This window comes from Nilaparvata lugens, chromosome 2 (assembly GCF_014356525.2).
Source record: "Nilaparvata lugens isolate BPH chromosome 2, ASM1435652v1, whole genome shotgun sequence".
Lineage (NCBI taxonomy): Eukaryota > Metazoa > Arthropoda > Insecta > Hemiptera > Delphacidae > Nilaparvata > Nilaparvata lugens.
This window is the reverse complement of record NC_052505.1, coordinates 26,018,456-26,039,338: the sequence shown is the minus strand read 5'-3', so window position 1 is coordinate 26,039,338 and position 20,883 is coordinate 26,018,456. Positions and strand designations below refer to the sequence as shown.

Here is a 20,883-nt window from a genome sequence, read left to right as displayed (position 1 = left end):
AATATACTCCCTACCATTCCTTTCACGTATCATCTGAGAGACATTAGTAATGAAATCATTACAAAGGTACATTCTATGAATATGAAATGCAAAAAACAAAATATCCTGATGTCTATCTAATTGAGAAAGGACTGAAGAAGAAAGATGGTAAGATGTATGTTAAATGGCTTGGTTTTGATTCAAAATATAATTCATGGGTTGAAGGTGATGATACGATGTAATATAATAAAAAATATGTTCAAATTCAAACAGCATAAATCAAAACTACCATTAATAAACTTCGACAAGTATTTAAATGATAACAGGAAACTTAAGATTTCAAAAAGACACAGTGAACTCTTCCAAACTCTATAAGATGTATTGTGTGTGGCCCAGGTAATTCTGGGAAAACAAATACAGTTTTCAACTTTTTATTTGCAGAGAATGGGATTAAATTCTTACACTTGAATATATTCACTAAATCACATCAGCAAGATAAGTAGACTACCAACTCTTGAAAACGATTATGCAAGAGATACCTGAAATTAAATTTAACTTGTACAAAGATAATGATGAAATTCAACAACCAAATGATATGCCTCAAAATTCAGTTATGATATTTGATGATATTTGTATGGAGAATCAACAAAATATTCGTAACTATTTTACTATGGGAAGACACAATAATATTGATTGTTTTTACATTTGACAAACTGACTCTAGTATTCCCAAACAATTGATTAGGGATAATTGTAATCTAGTTGTTGCTTTCAAACAGGATAATCGTAACCTACAACTATATATCATGATCATGTATACCCTGATATGAGTGTGGTGTTGCTGATAGAGCCTATACTCAAAAACTGTAGATGTACTGGTGTATACTATTGATAATATGATTATGATATATAATATAATACTATACTATGATAATATAATATAATAATGTGATTGTACCGTATTATTTGTAGTTTTATTTATTGGAGTCAGATTATTAAATTCTCATTCAAATATAAACGTAGTAATTCAATAGTATACACCCATACATCTACAATGAGTAAGGGTGAATTCAGTGCATTATGTGCTCAAGCTTGGAGAAATGATAATAATGAATTTCTAGTTATTAATAAAGAATGTGACACACACAATGGTCGGTACAGGCTTGGATTGATAAATTTGTTATAATATAAAAATGCATAAAAAAGATTTGGAAGAGTGGAGTGTGCTACAAAAAAATATTAAAAAACTACGTGACTCAATTCGTAGAAAACATCGTGAATCATCACATAATGTAGTCAGTGAAGAAGAACACTTTCAAAAACAATTCAAACCAATTACAGAATCATTGAAGCAATTACAACATCTACCCATTGAAAGAAAAATTAAAATAGAAAAGAAGGAACAACAAGAGCAAGAAGGAGGGGAAAAACAAGAACAAGAAGAAGAAGAGAAGAAGAAGAGAAGAAGAAGAAGAAGAAGGAAGAAGAAGAAGAAGAAAAGAAGAAAAGAAGAAGAAGAAGAAGAAGAGAAGAAGAAGAAGAAGAAGAAGAAGAAGAAGAAGAAGAAGAAGAAGACGAAGAAGAGAAGAAGAAGAAGAAGAAGAAGAAGAAGAAGAAGAGAAGAAGAAGAAGAAGAAGAAGAAGAAGAAGAAGAAGAAGAAGAAGAAGAAGAAGAAGAAGAAGAAGAAGAAGAAGAAGAAGAAGAAGAAGAAGAAGAAGAAGAAGAAGAAGAAGAAGAAGAAGAAGAAGAAGAAGAAGAAGAGAAGAGAAGAAGAGAAGAGAAGAAGAAGAAGAAGAAGTAGAAGAAGAAGAAGAAGAAGAAGAAGAAAAAGAAAAAGAAGAAAAAGAAGAAGAAGAAGCAGAAGAAGGATCTACAACTACTGGTGCTGATGATGATAAAAGTGGAATCAGAGGAATATTCAATTCAACAATTATTCAAGGATTAACATCGAATGCCCGTAGAGCTAGCATTTCTAGTTACATAGATGATTTCATGCGAGCAACAAAAAGAGGAAATCTGTATGGAGTTCACTATAATCCTGATATTAATGAGTGGCAAATTGGTAATAAAGTTGTAAAATTTTATGATAAAGAAATCCTCATTGATAATAGCAAATCATTCATGCTTACACATGGGTTATTGGAATTATTATTCAAAGCAGTACCTGATAAACATATTTACAAGAGAACTGATTTGCAAACCTATGAAAATATACTTCAAATAACATCAGTTCATCTTGATAGTTTGGGTTGAGTTGAGAGAAATACCAGTTACAAATATGTTAATATTATTAAGAAATTATTCCCACCTGAAAAAGGAGTTACTCGAGGTAGAGGTGCTGATGATAGTAGTTCAGAACAAGAAGATATGCAAATTGTAGTACCAAAAAAGAAAATGAAAAAACAATATGTTTATTGCGATAACCCAAACGAGTTATGTGAAAGATTGAATCTATTGGTAAATTCAAAAATAGCTGGGCACACTGGACATGATGCAGAGATTATGAGTATCATAGAAGAGTTGCGTGAAATTAGAATAATTATTGGTGGTAATTGCGTATTATAGAAAAATATACTCTAGTATAATGTCTATTGATAAATTTGGTCGATATTTACGTAATAATAAGAAGAAGAATAATATTAATGTTGAAATTAGAAATTTTATTCAGAATTTTATAAGGATTATACAATTCATCCCATTAGTTGCTCATAATATCCCAGAAATTGATCTTAATGATAATGAACAATTCAAAGCAATGTCAGATCCACAATTATTATCAAAGTATGAAAAGTATGCTGCTGAAAGAGCACAACCCTGGTTCTTTAGAGCATGGTTTGATGAAAAATTCATATACAAACATGAAGTATAATAAAAAAACATGATTATTGATAAATTTGGATGTCATTTGAGTAGAAAACAAGAGAAATCAAGTAGAAATCAAGAGGCTGAAGAATTAATTAATATATTACAGAATATCGTTAGTTTAGCAAAACAATTCGGTTCTTATTATCTACCAAAGAATGTTGATCTTAATAATATGAAACAATGGATGTATATAACTGATCCAAACTTACTTTATAATTTCCCTCCCACTTCAAAAAATAAATTCAAATTTTGGTACAATATAATGTTGAATCCACCTGATAGGAGAATTTTTCAACACCTATGTAATGTCCCACTTCAAAAAATAAATTCAAATTTTGGTAGAATATAATGTTGAATCCACCTGATAGGAGAATTTTTCAACACCTATGTAATGTCCAACATTTCTTCTAAAATAAATTATAAACTGGAACTGAAAAATGCTCAGATTTGTAATTCAATCAAGCATACAATTTATTTGTTGAAATTCATTTTCAAATTAATAAAAAACCTGTAAAAAGGTACTGAGCTTAATGTAGAAAATTATAAAACAATAATTTTTCCTGCTTAAATCTAAGGTTATAAAGATCTTTCCTACCAAAAAAATCAAGTTCAGTTTGGATTTTGATGAGTAGTATTGTTCAACAAAATTCAGAAGTTGTTTCAAAGAGTCAAAAAACTATTCATATTGTGGGGACTCGAACCTGGGGCCCCAGATGAATCAGACCGCGGAAACTTGCTTGGTAATAAAGTTAACGATCTCATTAGTTTGCTATCACTAAATCCATCAATTTAATAACAAGCTATGCAATAACAAGCAATTAGTTGAGCCAAGAATAAAGTTTTTAAAATAATTATGAAAACAATATCAAATTCACAATGCATTTTGGGAGATTCATTTAAAATATCTACATTACTCAAAGTAGCTCTTGGTAATCTACCACATAATAATAATAATTATTACTAATATTAGTGAAGTTGTGAATAATATCATTATCTATTCTTGTGATAAAAAACTTATGAGTTCGTTTTGATCGATTAATTTCAAATCTTGTTTAGTGGCTTAGTTCATAGCATTGCGGCTTTCCAATCTGGAGTCTCAGGTTTGAATTCCAGTGATTTGAGAACTTTTTTGTAACTTGATAAATCAATTATCTGAAGGTCATTCATACTTACATTGAACTAGGTCACCTCACAATGCGAATTGTAGCATTCAGTCTAATGTAGAAAAATCTTGTGATATGAGATGTTATCTCCACCACTACCCCACCCTGACTGGAATTTCTGTTGGAATGAGCCCGGTATTTATAGTAATTTCATCAGCATCAAAATCCAGCTCCCACGGTTTTTTGTATACCGTCTTCCAAACATGTTTGAACAGGTCTAATAATCAAATAATAATAATAAAAAATATTTCAACTGAGTTGTGGTCGATGTTAATTTGTACCAAATTAAAGTGTAGAAAACTGACAACATCTATGTGTTTTTATTTCATAATAAAAAATAATTATTAGATAATTGAATAATTTATTATAATAGATAAATAATTAAATAATAAATTAAATTATTGTTTAATATTATTCATCTATTATAATTATTATTATTTAATTATTTATCTATTATAATTATTCAATTATTAAATAATTATTTTTTGTTTGAAATTATTTAATGATAAATTAAATTATTATTTAATTATTCATTTATTATAATTATTCGATTATTTAATAATTATTTTTTGTTTGTAATTATTTAATAATAAATTAAATTATTATTTAATTATTCAATTATTTAATAATTATTTTTGTTTGAAATTATTTAATAATAATTAAATTATTATTTAATTATTCAATTATTTAATAATTATTTTTGTTTGAAATTATTTAATAATAATTAAATTATTATTTAATTATTCATTTATTATAATTATTCGATTATTTAATAATTATTTTTTGTTTGTAATTATTTAATAATAAATTAAATTATTATTTAATTATTCAATTATTTAATAATTATTTTTTGTTTGAAATTATTTAATAATAATTAAATTATTATTTAATTATTTATCTATTATAATTATTCATTATTTATTAATTATTTTTTATTATTATTATTCAATTATTTATTAATTATTTTTTATTATTATTATTATTCAATTATTAGACCTATTCAAACATGTTTGGAAGACGGTATACAAAAAACCGTGGGAACTGGATTTTGATGCTGATAAAATTACTATAAATACCAGGCTCATTCCAACAGAGAATTCAGTCGGGGCAGGGTGGTGGTTGAGATAACATCTCTTGACTGGAGAATATCCAGTAGTTGTTTATTCTCCTACTACCCTTGCACTAGGTAGACTCAATTTATTAGTTTTAGATTGGTTTCACATTAGACTAGATTTGATTGCAATAGATGGATTTAATACCTCTTGACTGGAGAATATCCAGTAGGTATGAGATCCCTTATTGCATTGGGAAGAGTGTGAACTTCTCTTGCTGGGGAATATCCAGTGGTCGTTTACTCTCTCCCTTAGTTTTACTTGCAGTAGATATTTTATCCAAGTGGGGATCATCATTGTATTCGACCTTGACCTTGACCTTGAATTTGAATTTGACTTTTGGTTGTATACCTAGTGGGAAATAATAATGTTATTAGGCCACACCTCTTAGGAAGGGGGAAATTGAATCAGGCCACACCTTTTAGGGGTGTGGGGGAGGGAATTGAATTAGGCCACGCCCCCCTAATGAAAATATTTTCCTCAGTGTTTAATAGAAATTCTTGCTGTAAACATCTCCTCCCTGGTCTATAAATACAGGACTCATTCCAACAGAGAATTCAGTCGGGGCGGGGTGGTGGTTGAGATAACATCTCTCAACCTTGATCTTGACCTTGACCATGACCTTGACCTTGGTGTTAAATTGATGCTCAATCGGCACGAAACACCTACTGACGCCGGAACCCTTCAGCTTCCTCTTAGCCTCAAAGATCATCTTCCTGGTCCGGTAGCTGCAGAGTCGAACTATGATGAGTCGGTCCTTGGGTTTTGCTTGCCCTTGTTGAGGTGGTTGACGCCTTCCAACGCGATGCAAGCGGTTGACATCCGCCAGAGTCACGGGCACGTTCAGCTTCTTGTCGAAGACAAGAGCAGAGAGAGAGAGAGAGAGAGAGAGAGAGAGAGGAGAGAGAGAGAGAGAGAGAGAGAGAGAGAGAGAGAGAGAGAGTGAGAGAGAGAGAGAGTGAGAGAGACTTCAGATACGGCTCTTGCTCAGTACTTAAGACTTTTTCGATCCCTAATGATAAAATAGGCGAACCATTGAAAAATGAAGATCATGCTCTGTATATCACAATATTTGATATTATATTGAAGATATGATATTATAACGTTATCTCAATTTTCCAATTTTTCGGCAATATTCTCATTGGAGCTCGAGTGTTGAATACTGAACAAGAGCTGTATTAAGAACTCCTGAAGACTCTCTCTGAACTTATCCCCTAACAAGTGATTGGCAATAATTTTTTGACTGTATGAAACAACCTCTAGGCTTGTATTAGTGATGCCTTTGGCTCAACTCACACTACCTCGACTCGAATTGTACGACTCCAGTGGAGGATACTCCAATCTCTCGACCTTACGACTTTTTCGCTCATTGTCACTACTTCAGATCCATGCTACTCTATTTTCTAACTATATTGTACAATAAATATTCTATTCTATTTTGTACAATAAATAAATGAACTATACCTTATTGAAGATATAAGATCGAATTTGTCACTAGTTTGCATGTAAAAAAAATATTATCATTATTATGAATATTTTGTGTTATCTAATCCATCCTATTGTTGTATCTAAAATGATGAAACATCACTTTCATGAAACATAACCTAACTTACATAAAAAAGGCACGGTACTATGCAACTCAAGTCGAGGCTTGACCAACATGTCTCTCAGTCTCACAGTCTCGAGGACGCGGAGACTAGAGTCGACTGGTCTGAGTGTCACCATTTGAAAACACATGTTGCGTCGAGAAGAGTCTAGAGTCGCAGTCTCTTCTCGACCTGAGTCGCGTGAGTGTGGGTTGAGCCAATCGGAAGCCAATTAAGAAAGCCAATTGACTCTCTGGCTAAGATTAATAGTTGAAACTAATCAAAGGAATAAATCAAACCAAAATGAAATAAAACAGTTTATTAAAAACCTCAACCATCAATATTTATTAATAGCTTTATTAACTTATTAATAGTGAACATCACTGTCATTGCAACACTTCCTCACATGTTTAATACTCCAGTAGTAGGTTTTTAATGACGTTACACAGAAAAGGTTATTTACATTAATATTCATATTGAACCAGACCTAGGTTGCAGTATGATTTGCTATTTCGTTCACTATTGCAATTATCCGATTGACCATTGTCGGATTATTGTTCCCCATGATTTGCATGTGATCCACTTTTGGATAGACCTCGTGGTAGAATGCTTGAGTCTGTTTACGATCCCAGCGAGCACATGCTTCCAAGCTCACCCGGTTAATTGTTCCATCTCCGTCACTAGTCCAGATTTGCACTTGATTTGGCTTATCGTTGACTTCTTGGGTCAATCTGGTAAAGATAGATTCTATTAATAATGTGTAAATCATAATATTAGAAACTGGATGAAGCATCTCTGGTGGATGCACCAAATGGTTTGCTGCAACGAATTATATTGTCACCAATACAGCAGAATATTATAGAGAATGGAAAGTCGGCCAATATCCTGTTGCAAAAATCCTCCATCTTGCAAAAAAGTTCAGTATTGTAATAGTATAGATGAGAGGCTCAGATCACTTTACAGATCCGGGTCAATCGTTCAATGTCGCAAGCCAATCAAAAGACTCAGATTTAAATTTGATTATGATTTAAATTTCTAACAAGATGGCGCAGTCACGTAACATGGTCTTGGAGCACTCAAGTATTGGCGACATGTGAAAAGCATTGTTTGGATAGGCATTTAATTGATACTTTCCATTCTGTATGTTGTAAGATTATAATTTGGAATAGCTATCAAAATTACTAAATGAAAAGATTTTATAGGTCTCAAGCAAAAAGTTGTATTGCTATCGCCGGGTGCAAGGTCAACAAACTCGAGATTAGATAATAACAGGTATCCAAGCTACAGTTTTGAACAGCCAAATGAAAAGGAAAATATTATTGCTATTTATTCAATTATATAAAATAATAAATTTTTGAGGCTAGGTTCTATGATACTTACTGGTCGGCAACCTAGATAATCAGTCAAGCCATATAAATTGAAATGAGCCAGACACCTGTGGCAAATTTAGTTGCATACAAATGGCATTCCCTTAAAATGTGATCAGAGGGTTGGTAACAAGCATGGCATGTTAATGTAAAAGGGAAAACATTTTGTAAAATACAAAAATATTCATTATGTCATACGTGCATGGACAAAATGTGTAAAATAAATAGAAATATTAAGGAAATGTGGTATATCCTACTCGGCGCATGAATACATTTGTAATTTTAGAATAAGCCAATCAAAATACAGTAACTGACCGGCGGTAAAAGTGAGTTAATTCAAAGATATACATTATTTATTATATAAATGATAAGAATTTGTAAACTATACAATACTCAGTTTATGTAACAGATATAAAATGGATAATTAAAAATTATAATATTTGCTCTTCATGCAATAACCTAGCAGATTAGCACGGACTATATTGAATCATGTTATTGCCTAGTAGTGAGGCGAGGACCAGCTCCAATCAGAATTGAATATTCAAGTGATATGCAAATTTGAAAATACGGAAGTATGGTCGTGGAAAGAATAGGGGTAGATCAAAGCCCACTTGCTTGTCAGAGGTCACCGGGAACAGCCACCAATTTATAGAGCACAAGATCCCTTTTAAATAATTGTACATTTTAAAAATCTGAGTTTGAATTCAAAAATTAATTTCAAAAGACTCAGTGAGGTCATATTATCAAGACTTGAGTCGCCTAATTTAAATATCCCCATTGGAGAAGATGACATCAGCCCACCAGAAAGGCCTAGGACATCGAAAGAATCCTGATTGCCATCATACTTTGTGAAAATTGACACGTGAGTTAATTGAAAAGTTAACAAGGGGGCCCTCAGTGCTTCGAATAAGTCACAATTGAATAAAGCTAGCTCGACGAAAGGTTATTTAAATATTGAAATTAATATCAAACTTGTGAAAGGCTTTAAATGTAAAGGGAATTTTATTAAGAACAGTCTATAAGATTTTCATGTTTGAGTATGCACAGATGAAATATTTATTAATTTTTCATATTATATTATATGCTCACTTAACCATTCTTTTTATCAGTGAATTATAAAGATTTTAATAAAGCTCATGTTCATAAGATAAATTGATTTATCTGATTTCCACCAGAGGCTGAACCCTAGCCTGAGAGATACATATTGATATATTCTGAGATATGATTTATATTTAATTATTTATATTAATTTGGAAAGAGGATACATAAAGTTTTATTCAACAAGTAACAGCAATTCGATAACTGAGCTGTATAATTTGAAAGCATATGATTGCTGATTAAAGAAGCACATGGTAATATTTTGTGCTAAAAGCAAAGTCAAACATTAGTGAGCTATCTGTGATATTTTTCAATATATTATATATATTTGTTCTTTCATCATTTTTTATACTTTTTGCTTTATATTTTATTTGTTTGTTGATATTTATGTAATTATATTGCATATTCTTTTGAATGGTGTACCCTTTATTTATTATCCTATCTTCATGCATGACCAATCCTGTTATAGTCTATTTTATTACTAGTATTGAAATATTATTAAGATTACCAACCAACTATATTCTTCACCAAATACGTTGGATAAATCAGCGATATACAGCATTGATTATCTAATCTTTGGAAATAATACGTTCCCATGATTTATATAAATTATCCAGTACCAATACTTCTGAATTGAAGAATCTCAAAGGTCATAGTATTAAGTTGCAGCAACATAAATTAATAGAATTTATGAGGTATTCTGATCGAGTATCACCTTTGATTCCACTCGGTGTCATTTTTCATTGCTGGCCACTTTGGTGAATGGTGGCGGGTGGCATTAGTGGCGGTATCGCATCGTCTAGTATGATAATCAGAGCCCTTATATCTATCTATCTCTACTGCATCTATATTTGTGAAGTACAACAAATCAGTCACAAGAGCTGTGAACTGTTAAAGTGGCCGACGTTTGCAGTCAGCAAAAGCAGAGAACTGTTTGAGCTCCTGGGAGAGCTGGTAAGAAATTGGTACTATTATTTTTCCAGGAATCACAAAAAGTGTTACACATCTTCCCTATCTTTGCTCTACCGACTGCGGCCAAGCAGGGCACACGTTATAGAGAAAATAACGTGACAATCTATTCTGTGCCAAAACTGTACAACATCTGAACAAATATTGTGCCCATTCCTAGTGATACAAAACTTTCATGTATGTGGATGACACAGCAGTTGCAGTTCAGCAAACCAATTCCTGTGAGGTCACTCAAAAGCTCTCCACTGCTTTGGAGGAGTTGTCTGCTTCATCTGATGAGAACCATCTTGAGCCAAATCCTAACAAAACACAATTGTGTGCATTCCACCTACGATACCATTGTAATGGTAATGACCATTACAACAAAACTTCCAAACATCTGCCAATAGCTCTAGACAGGACCCTCTCATCCAAACAGCTCTGTCTTAGTCATGGGGTGCTCATCCAACAACTCCTGCGCTCTGGCTCAGACATGACATACGCCATGGCTCTGTGCATTCCTGCTGCAGGATATGCATCCCCGGTCTGGAACTCTTCCTCACATGCTCACCAAGTTGATGTGTAGTGAATGACACTGTAAGAATATTGACTGGATGTTTAAAACATACAGTCAAAAACTGTATTCTATTGTAAGAGTAGCTCAACCTAAAATGGAGAGAGAGGTTCTGGCTGATACTGAAATGACTAAGCAAGAATGTGATCCTCGGCATTCTCTGTATGGATATATCCAAGTGGACCATAGCCTCGAATCAGAATTTCATTCCATGGAGGAATGAGATGGATGAATATGAAATTGTGCTATATGAAGGAATAAGTGCTGGATATAATCGGGATGTTACAGTGTGGAAGTCACTGATTAGTGATAAGGTTGAGAAATGGGTATCCAGGGGGCAGGTGGTACTCATAGGAATACTCTATGCTTTCTCTTTCATTTTGTGGCCAGTTTGACCTTTCTAATTGATTGCTCTCAATTGAGCATACCTAAAATGTGCAACTTTGCTATTCTTCCTATAATGGGGCAGCAGAACCTGAATCAGGACCATTTGCATCTTTAAATCATTCATATTCAGACTAAAAAAATTATGATTGATTACCTTTCACATAGATGCATGTATTTATATTTGTATTTAATTGCATTTTGTCACTTCGTGATTTGAGACGACTACTTACTCATCAATAGTGTCTATGCCACTACCATGCAAGCAGTAAACCTCAACTCCAGGTGGTGCCAGTCGGTCTTTATAGGGCTCTGAGTCTTTCCACATTTCATAGCAATCAGGACAGCTCAGATTTCTATACACATTAAAAGAAAATATGGAAGGACAAATGAATATGCAGATTCAATCAATCAATTAATTGTAGAAAACCACACAGTGCGAAACTTGTACATTAGTCATAACAATAATACAGCATCAGCCTACTATTCAGCTCATGCACATGAATATTATATATTAAGAGAATGATATTAGACTTTTAACAAGGATATTATAAAAATGATGTAAAATTACAAAATCTGTTACAGTACATAATTCATAGGTATTAGTCCGGGCGCAAATGCCATGAAAAAGGCACTCTGTGATCATTTTTGGGTAATAGCCGTGGAAGATGTCTCAACTTCTTCATTAGATCTATCATAATAAGGATTGTGATGATGATAAGTCGAAATCACAGGCAAACACCAGGAGTGGCCGTAGACGAGTGGATCAGATGCAGGCTTTATGATTCAGAGGCCCGGGTTCAAATCCCGGCCCGGGCAAGATATTTATCTTGGGCCACTCCCGTGTTTCGGATGTACACGTTAAGCTGTCGGTCCCGGCTGTATAAAAAACAGTCGTTGGGTCACGTCAGAGACCCTGAAATTTATCAGTAGCGACCTGAAAACTCTGACATCAGACCTGAGCCAGCCAGGTCACTCGATATTATTATTATTATTATTTTACAGGCAAACACCTCGGAGACAAGATGGCCGCCAAAATGTTCAGGGTTTTGCTATATCGCTTGTATTTCAATAACCGTTCAAGATACTCAATCGTTCTTTGAACGAAAATATTTAAAAAAGCTCCCTCTACAAACTTTGGCTCATAGAATTCCCATCTAAAACGCACATTTTATTAGTTATAAGCTTCATAAGCCAAAAAAAGTTTTTTTTCTATTTTTTTCATATTTCTTTTCATTATAACTTTTTTTTTGTGCAAGGAATACAGATACATTTTAAATTCATGGCATTTAGATCGTATCTGCAGCTTTGAAACGATATATCTTGATGCACTGTACGTAAACAAATATGTTCTCCAGCTCCTTCCAAAGAACCCCTGCATGATTGCTGGAGCGTTTTTCCATATGAATATTATATATTAATATATTATATATGAATGAGGTAGAACTATAAATCGATTTTTCATGACTAGTTCAATATAGGGACTCATTCTCTCCATTTCAACAAGCCGGATTAGAATATTGAGGATGGAAACAACGGAAATTATTGAAAAATTCAAGATGGTGGTCATTATTGACATAAATTTTCATGTGGCTTGCATTTCAGTTATTGTGAGAGATATCGAATTGGCTCTATCACCAAAGTGTCTAAAATTAACCAATCTATAATATTCGTTAGAATCAACTCATTTGGACTACTTGTCTCGTGATTAACTTCAAAAAGCCTAAAACATACATTTTTCAGGGGCAATATTTCACTTTCCACACTGTATATGCATTCGCAGTAGACATACACAAGTGTTATTGGCACGGTTTTGTAGAGTATTTCCAATGTTGAAGAATATCTATGATGGCAATCTGAAAAACATTTGTCATCATAGAAAAATCGAAGATGACAGCCAGAATATTAACTGTTTAAATGAGTGTCTGACAATGATTCTCTATTTGAAAACTTGATAATAAAATCAATAACCAGAATAGAAACGATCAATTGGAAATGAAAGAGTATTACTAGTGATTTTATTGGAAGAATTTATTATCAAGTAGCCCTGTAGAAATACATCTAAAGCTGCGTTCACCCGGGAGTTAATAATACGGGTTATTAACAAGAACGTTATTAGATTGGCTGAACCGACGAAAATTCCTCCAACTAACGTTAATAAGACGTGTTTTCAACTGAAAATTCCGTGTTATTGAAGAAAATATTATTAAAAAATGTTAATGACTTTTGTTATTAGCATCAGTTGATAACAAAAACCTGGTATGGCGCACTCACACAACTTTCCTTGCCGTTATGAAAATTGATCACCTGACGCTGTTGTTCCCGCGCATCTCAAGTCTACTTATAAACAAAGATCTGAGCCAGCTGGTGACAGGACAATAACGCTGGAGACATACGAATTCTGCTATCTCTTCATAGTGAATCATTTAATAGAATCAACAGTTGCCAACAGTTTGCAATTGAAATAATAACATTTTCTCGAATTTCGAGCTTATTTTCAATTTTAGGTGAAAATGTTACTGAACATCAATTGTAGAGATTTTTATGCTCAATCTTTTTCACTCAATTTTTTGTTTAAATTTTATCTGAAGCCTGATAATTGGGAATCTAAAATCGAACTTTGCATAGATGGGGCGGAGCTCCTGAAATTTTTACAGATATGAGACTTGTGGCAGTTGATAGAGCTTATCAATGACTATTCCAGGTATAAATTTGATCAAAATCGTTGGAGCCGTTTTTGAGAAAATCTCGAAAAACCCTGTCTTTGACAACATTTTCGCCATTTTAGCCGCCATTTTTAATTGCATTTGATCGAAATTGTTCGTGTCGGATACATATAGTGTAAGGACCTTAAGTTCCAAATTTCATGTCATTCCGTTAATTGGGAGATGAGATATCGTATACACAGACGCACATACACTCATACACACACACACACACACACACACACACACACACACACACACACACACATACAGACCAATACCCAAAAACCACTTTTTTGCACTCAGGGGACCTTGAAACGTATACAAATTTACAAATTGGGGTACCTTATTTTTTTGGAAAGCAATACTTTCCTTACCTATGGTAATAGGGCAAGGAAAGTAAAATGTTGAAAACTTTTGTTATTAACTCCGGTGTAAAAGCAGCTTAACTGATGCATCTAATAATATCACCGTGGAAGTCATCTATATTGTTGTCAAATTTGTTACAAGAAACTGGGGTGTATGTTATTGGAATGCTCAATTTCCGAAACACTGTAAGAATTGAATGAATGAACTGTTCTGTTGCAATCAGTTTAAATTTTCTAAAATGATTGTTGACATGATGTAATAATGATATGTTATGTAATACGCTGATATAGTTAATATGCTGAATTATTCACCTGAAAAAAAATTCAATATTGGAGAGAGAGAAATCTATATTGAATGCTCTAGCCAACGGCTCTTTCGGGTCGAATACTAGAGGTGAAGGCATGAGGTAAGCCAGACTAGACCATGTTATCTGGAAGGAACGTTGCACCATTGCATCTATGTATTTACTTGCAAGATCATCTCCTGCAAAAGTAGTAAGCTGACAAATGTATCTATACTCATATATATTTAATGCACAGTTCAACCCTGAGATTTCAATGACCATTGAACCAATCTTTAGGTTTGATACGTCAAATTAAAGGGGATGATGAGTTTGCAGAAATGCATTAGAATTTTTGTTTTTTCTAAGATCCAATTATTATATCAATTTGTTCATTCCACACACCCAACCTAAAGTTGGCTGTAATGTCGAACTCCATCAATTTCAAACAGCTGATCATGCATATCAATTTCAAACGACTGATTACAATATTATTGTGTACAATTTGAAAATTTGCCAAGTTTACCATATGAAGCAAGGCGAAACGATAGGAGCATCAAGGTTTCAAAGCTAGGTGACAAAAAAAAAAGAGGAGAAGAGGAAGAGAATGAAATGGAAAAAGAGAAAGAAATAGGGAGAGAGAAACAAATAGAGAAAGGAAAAAAATGGATAGATAGATATACGGAGTGGATGAAAAGTCCGAGAACGGCTTAATATCTCGTACACAACGGTAATTTGACGGTGGGTGTGATTAGGGATCCTACTCAAATTGAAATACTACTTTACAATGACTAAAAATCTGGTCCGCCATCTTGGATCCGCCATATTGAATGCAACTTCATTTTTTTAAATGGGAAGGTGGTCTTGCGATACATGATTTCGATAGGGAATTTCAAGAAAAAATGAATGGCGGAAACCGCATATCGATATCACAAACCGTTTCAGAAATATTCACATTATCAATCAATACTATTCAAATCAGAAAAGAGAGAAAAACGTCTGAGAACGGCTTAGTATTTCATAGAAAGAAGTGATTCCAAGGTGGGTGTGATTGGGGATGTTACTCAAATTGAACGTACTACTTTACTATGACTTTAAAAATCTGGTCCGCCATCTTGGATCCGCCATTTTGAATGCAACTTTTTTTTTGAATAGGAAAGTGGTCATGCGATACATTATTTCAATACGGAATTTCAAGAAAAAATGAATGGCAAAAACCGTTTAGAAGATATTCATATTATTAATCAATATTACTCATGTATTTCATTTCTGATTTGCATGGTACTGATTGATAATGTGAATATCTTCTGAACGGTTTGCGATATCGTTGTGCAGTTTTCACCATTCATTTTTCCTTGAAATTCCCTATTGAAATCATGTATCGCACGACCACCTTCCTATTTAAAAAAATAAAGTTGCATTCAAAATGCTGGATCCAAGATGGCGGACCAGATTTTTTAAGTCATTATAATGTAGTTTTCTTCTATTTCAGTATGATCACCAATCACACCCACCGTCGAATTATCTTTTTGTATGAGATATTGAGCCGTTCTCGGACTTTTCACCCACTCTGTATATAGGTAGCCTTTATTCTTTAATTTCTACTAAAAGAGAAAGAAATGAGACAGAGCAAACAGAGAGATAGATGAAGAGGAAGAAATGGAGAAAGTGAAAGAAAAAGATAAGGTGATAGAGAAATAGAGATAGAAAAAGAAAGAAAGAATTCGAGAAAGAGAAAGGCAGAAAGAAAAAAGAGAGAGAGAAAATGGAAAGGAAAGAAGGAAGAGGAAAAGAGTGAGAGAAAATAGAGAGAAAGAGAGGAACAAGGAAGAAAGGAAGAGAAAGGAGAAGAGGAAATAGATAGAAATAGAGAAAGAAAACGCTAATGAGGACGGAGGAGAAAAAGAAAGCAGAAAAAATAAGTATAAGAAGAAGTCGGAGAAGAAGAAGAAGAGAAAAAGAAAAGAAGAAGAAAAAGGGGAAGAAGGAGGAATCGGAGAAGGAAGAAGTGGAAGAAGGGACATACACAAGTGGCGCCCAGCGGTCAAATGAGAGTGATACATGGCTCCCTTACATAAGTACACTGTTCACATAGTGACGTTATCACTGCAAGTTCTATTATTTGTCCCACTCACACTCACTCTCTCTCTGTCGATGATAACGGTATATATAATATGATTTTCGATTACTATCTGCTGTATAAAAACCATTCCTCCCTATTTGCCTTATCCGTTCAACCTAGACCTTCTGCTAAATCATCAAGAAATAAGACCAACAGGCTTGCTTTGCTAGCCTGCATTTCTAATTGGATACTTTAAGGCTTGATTGAGTCGGCGGTTGATTTGAATTGTGCAGCATTCGGTTGCGTAATTTCCTTTTTTTGTAGAAAGGAATAAAAAATGGAATGACAAAATACCATGATTAAGCTATCATGATAATTTTTTGTAATTGAGTCTAGTTCTTCCTGTAATTTTCTAAAAAAAGAAACAATTTTTTTGAACAACAAACTCAATCTGTATAATGGTTTAAATTATGAATTTTCTCCACATTGTCTATGTCATGAAGACAAATGAAATGAAAAATCAAAACATTAGAATGGATGATTAAGACAATATGTTGCTCCAACCAATTTGACAGTGATCATTCATTGAAGATGATTTCTAATGAATGATTGATCGTACAATTATGGTTCTAGCCCAGTCTTTCATTATTAATTCGAATGGAATTACAGGTTAAATATCTGTATCTCATTAAGTAGGGTATTAGCCTTATTGTTGACACAATACAACGTATTGTAGTGTTTTGCTTGAAGCATCAAGCTCATGATAAGCTTGGGATACTGTAGTCTAGTGAATTTGAATTTCGCTCCTTCAGTCTGGAACCTAAAGTTGGCTGTAATGTCGAACTCCATCAATTTCAAACAGCTGATCATGCATATCAATTTCAAACGACTGATTACAATATTATTGTGTACAATTTGAAAATTTGCCAAGTTTACCATATGAAGCAAGGCGAAACGATAGGAGCATCAAGGTTTCAAAGCTAGGTGACAAAAAAAAAAAGAGGAGAAGAGGAAGAGAATGAAATGGAAAAAGAGAAAGAAATAGGGAGAGAGAAACAAATAGAGAAAGGAAAAAAATGGATAGATAGATATACGGAGTGGATGAAAAGTCCGAGAACGGCTTAATATCTCGTACACAACGGTAATTTGACGGTGGGTGTGATTAGGGATCCTACTCAAATTGAAATACTACTTTACAATGACTAAAAATCTGGTCCGCCATCTTGGATCCGCCATATTGAATGCAACTTCATTTTTTTGAATAGGAAAGTGGTCATGCGATACATTATTTCAATACGGAATTTCAAGAAAAAATGAATGGCAAAAACCGTTTAGAAGATATTCATATTATTAATCAATATTACTCATGTATTTCATTTCTGATTTGCATGGTACTGATTGATAATGTGAATATCTTCTGAACGGTTTGCGATATCGTTGTGCAGTTTTCTCCATTCATTTTTCCTTGAAATTCCCTATTGAAATCATGTATCGAACGACCACCTTCCTATTTAAAAAAATAAAGTTGCATTCAAAATGCTGGATCCAAGATGGCGGACCAGATTTTTTAAGTCATTATAATGTAGTTTTCTTCTATTTCAGTATGATCACCAATCACACCCACCGTCGAATTATCTTTTTGTATGAGATATTGAGCCGTTCTCGGACTTTTCACCCACTCTGTATATAGGTAGCCTTTATTCTTTAATTTCTACTAAAAGAGAAAAGAAATGAGACAGAGCAAACAGAGAGATAGATGAAGAGGAAGAAATGGAGAAAGTGAAAGAAAAAGATAAGGTGATAGAGAAATAGAGATAGAAAAAGAAAGAAAGAATTCGAGAAAGAGAAAGGCAGAAAGAAAAAAGAGAGAGAGAAAATGGAAAGGAAAGAAGGAAGAGGAAAAGAGTGAGAGAAAATAGAGAGAAAGAGAGGAACAAGGAAGAAAGGAAGAGAAAGGAGAAGAGGAAATAGATAGAAATAGAGAAAGAAAACGCTAATGAGGACGGAGGAGAAAAAGAAAGCAGAAAAAATAAGTATAAGAAGAAGTCGGAGAAGAAGAAGAAGAGAAAAAGAAAAGAAGAAGAAAAAGGGGAAGAAGGAGGAATCGGAGAAGGAAGAAGTGGAAGAAGGGACATACACAAGTGGCGCCCAGCGGTCAAATGAGAGTGATACATGGCTCCCTTACATAAGTACACTGTTCACATAGTGACGTTATCACTGCAAGTTCTATTATTTGTCCCACTCACACTCACTCTCTCTCTGTCGATGATAACGGTATATATAATATGATTTTCGATTACTATCTGCTGTATAAAAACCATTCCTCCCTATTTGCCTTATCCGTTCAACCTAGACCTTCTGCTAAATCATCAAGAAATAAGACCAACAGGCTTGCTTTGCTCGCCTGCATTTCTAATTGGATACTTTAAGGCTTGATTGAGTCGGCGGTTGATTTGAATTGTGCAGCATTCGGTTGCGTAATTTCCTTTTTTTGTAGAAAGGAATAAAAAATGGAATGACAAAATACCAAGTCTAGTTCTTTCTGTAATTTTCTAAAAAAAGAAACAATTTTTTTGAACAACGAACTCAATCTGTATAATGGTTTAAATTATGAATTTTCTCCACATTGTCTATGTCATGAAGACAAATGAAATGAAAAATCAAAACATTAGAATGGATGATTAAGACAATATGTTGCTCCAACCAATTTGACAGTGATCATTCATTGAAGATGATTTCTAATGAATGATTGATCGTACAATTATGGTTCTAGCCCAGTCTTTCATTATTAATTCGAATGGAATTACAGGTTAAATATCTGTATCTCATTAAGTAGGGTATTAGCCTTATTGTTGACACAATACAACGTATTGTAGTGTTTTGCTTGAAGCATCAAGCTCATGATAAGCTTGGGATACTGTAGTCTAGTGAATTTGAATTTCGCTCCTTCAGTCTGGAACGTAATGTCGGCTGCTAGTGGGAGCGAAATGTCATCAATCGTGATGACGTCACGGACGTTCACTTTGTTACGTTCAATCTGTGAGTCTCCAAACACATTCTGACCGCTGGGCGCAAGCTGCAGATACCCGGAAGAAGAGAAAGAAGTGGAAGAAAAAGAAGTAGAGAAAAGAGATTATGAAGAAGAAAAAGAAGAAGTGGAAGAAAAATAAGTAGAAGAATAAAGAGAAGAAGAAAAAGAAGAAGATGAAAGAGAAGAAGAGGAAAAAGTAAATAAAAAATAGTTTAATAATATAGTCTCTCATTCGTGCGATCCGGGATAACCTAGAATCAATATCAATTAGTATTAATATCAACCATTTCTATAGCAATAATGACAACAATCATAATTGAAGTATCCAATAATATTGAGGGCCGGCTTCCGAGCTCGGGATCTATAAGTTCAGGGCTTACAGAGTCCATGACTAAAATAAGTGTTTGGGTCTAAATCGACCTTCTGAGTCGCAGGTTTATCTACCAAACTCCAGAGTCTCATTTGAGTCCAGGACTTGAGAAAAGTTATGTGGGAAAATTTCTATATTTTACTGTTGTATTGTTGGCATTATAACAGAACAGCTGATTGAAGCGTGCCAATTCAAATGAACATGCTCTCCAAACTATTTTGTAACAAATATAGTTATTATTTTGTGCAAATACGTTTTGATTTCTTTGTAGGCCTATTCAAAGCAAAACCTAACCTTCTGGAACATTTCATTTTACGTTGTGCTATTATTGAGCGTACCAGTAATTTTGGAATAAAGATTTTAGTAGGCTATTGAGTTGGGAAACGTTTTTCCCAGTTGGTCTAGTACCTGGCTGAGCTGAGAGAGTCCATACAACATCCTTCTAAGCCTCTGTTTGACACATTGAAATGGGGAACCCAACTCAAGTGATGGTCGAAAATAACCCCAAAATGATTATTTGTATTGGTCAACTCTCATGATTGATCCACATGTACAGACAGAGGATTCTAAATATGTACATGTATGCATTTTCACCTGTCTTGAGCCTGGATCTGATTGGTTCCTTGTTAAAATCGGCATATACTTTGTTTCGGTTATATTTACTGTTAAGCTGTTATGGTCGAACCAGTTTTTTATTTTTGAAAGGTCTATAGTGGCATTTTTATATACATCTTCCCAATCCTTACCAACAGAAACAACAACCGTGTGATCAGCAAATAGGAATATCTTGCTTGTCGTGTTGAGCTTTGAAATTTTATTGATATAAATAAGTAACAATTTCGGACTCAGGGTGCTTTCCTGAATCACCCAATAGTCAACATTGTCCCTCTCACCACATTTACCATCAATTTGAACAAACTGAAGGCGTTCATAGAAGTAACTTCTAAACCACTGCAAGGTATTATATTTAATTCCAATGGATTCAAGCTT

At 33.7% G+C, this 20,883-nt stretch overlaps 1 protein-coding gene across 1 annotated transcript in view; it reads right to left on the bottom strand.

Annotated features, from left to right (window-relative positions):
- Positions 1 to 7,005: 7,005 nt before the first annotated feature.
- Positions 7,006 to 20,883, bottom strand: part of LOC111059045 (phospholipase A2 group XV-like) — a 44,456-nt gene continuing 30,578 nt past the window's right edge. Inside the window, exons 5-7 of the mRNA XM_039420897.1 lie at positions 14,462 to 14,633; positions 11,310 to 11,432; positions 7,006 to 7,436 (exon numbers count right to left, since the gene is read on the bottom strand). Of these exons, the coding sequence (XP_039276831.1) occupies positions 7,193 to 7,436; positions 11,310 to 11,432; positions 14,462 to 14,633 (539 nt within the window). The 3' untranslated portion in view covers positions 7,006 to 7,192. The remainder of the gene's footprint in view (positions 7,437 to 11,309; positions 11,433 to 14,461; positions 14,634 to 20,883) is intronic.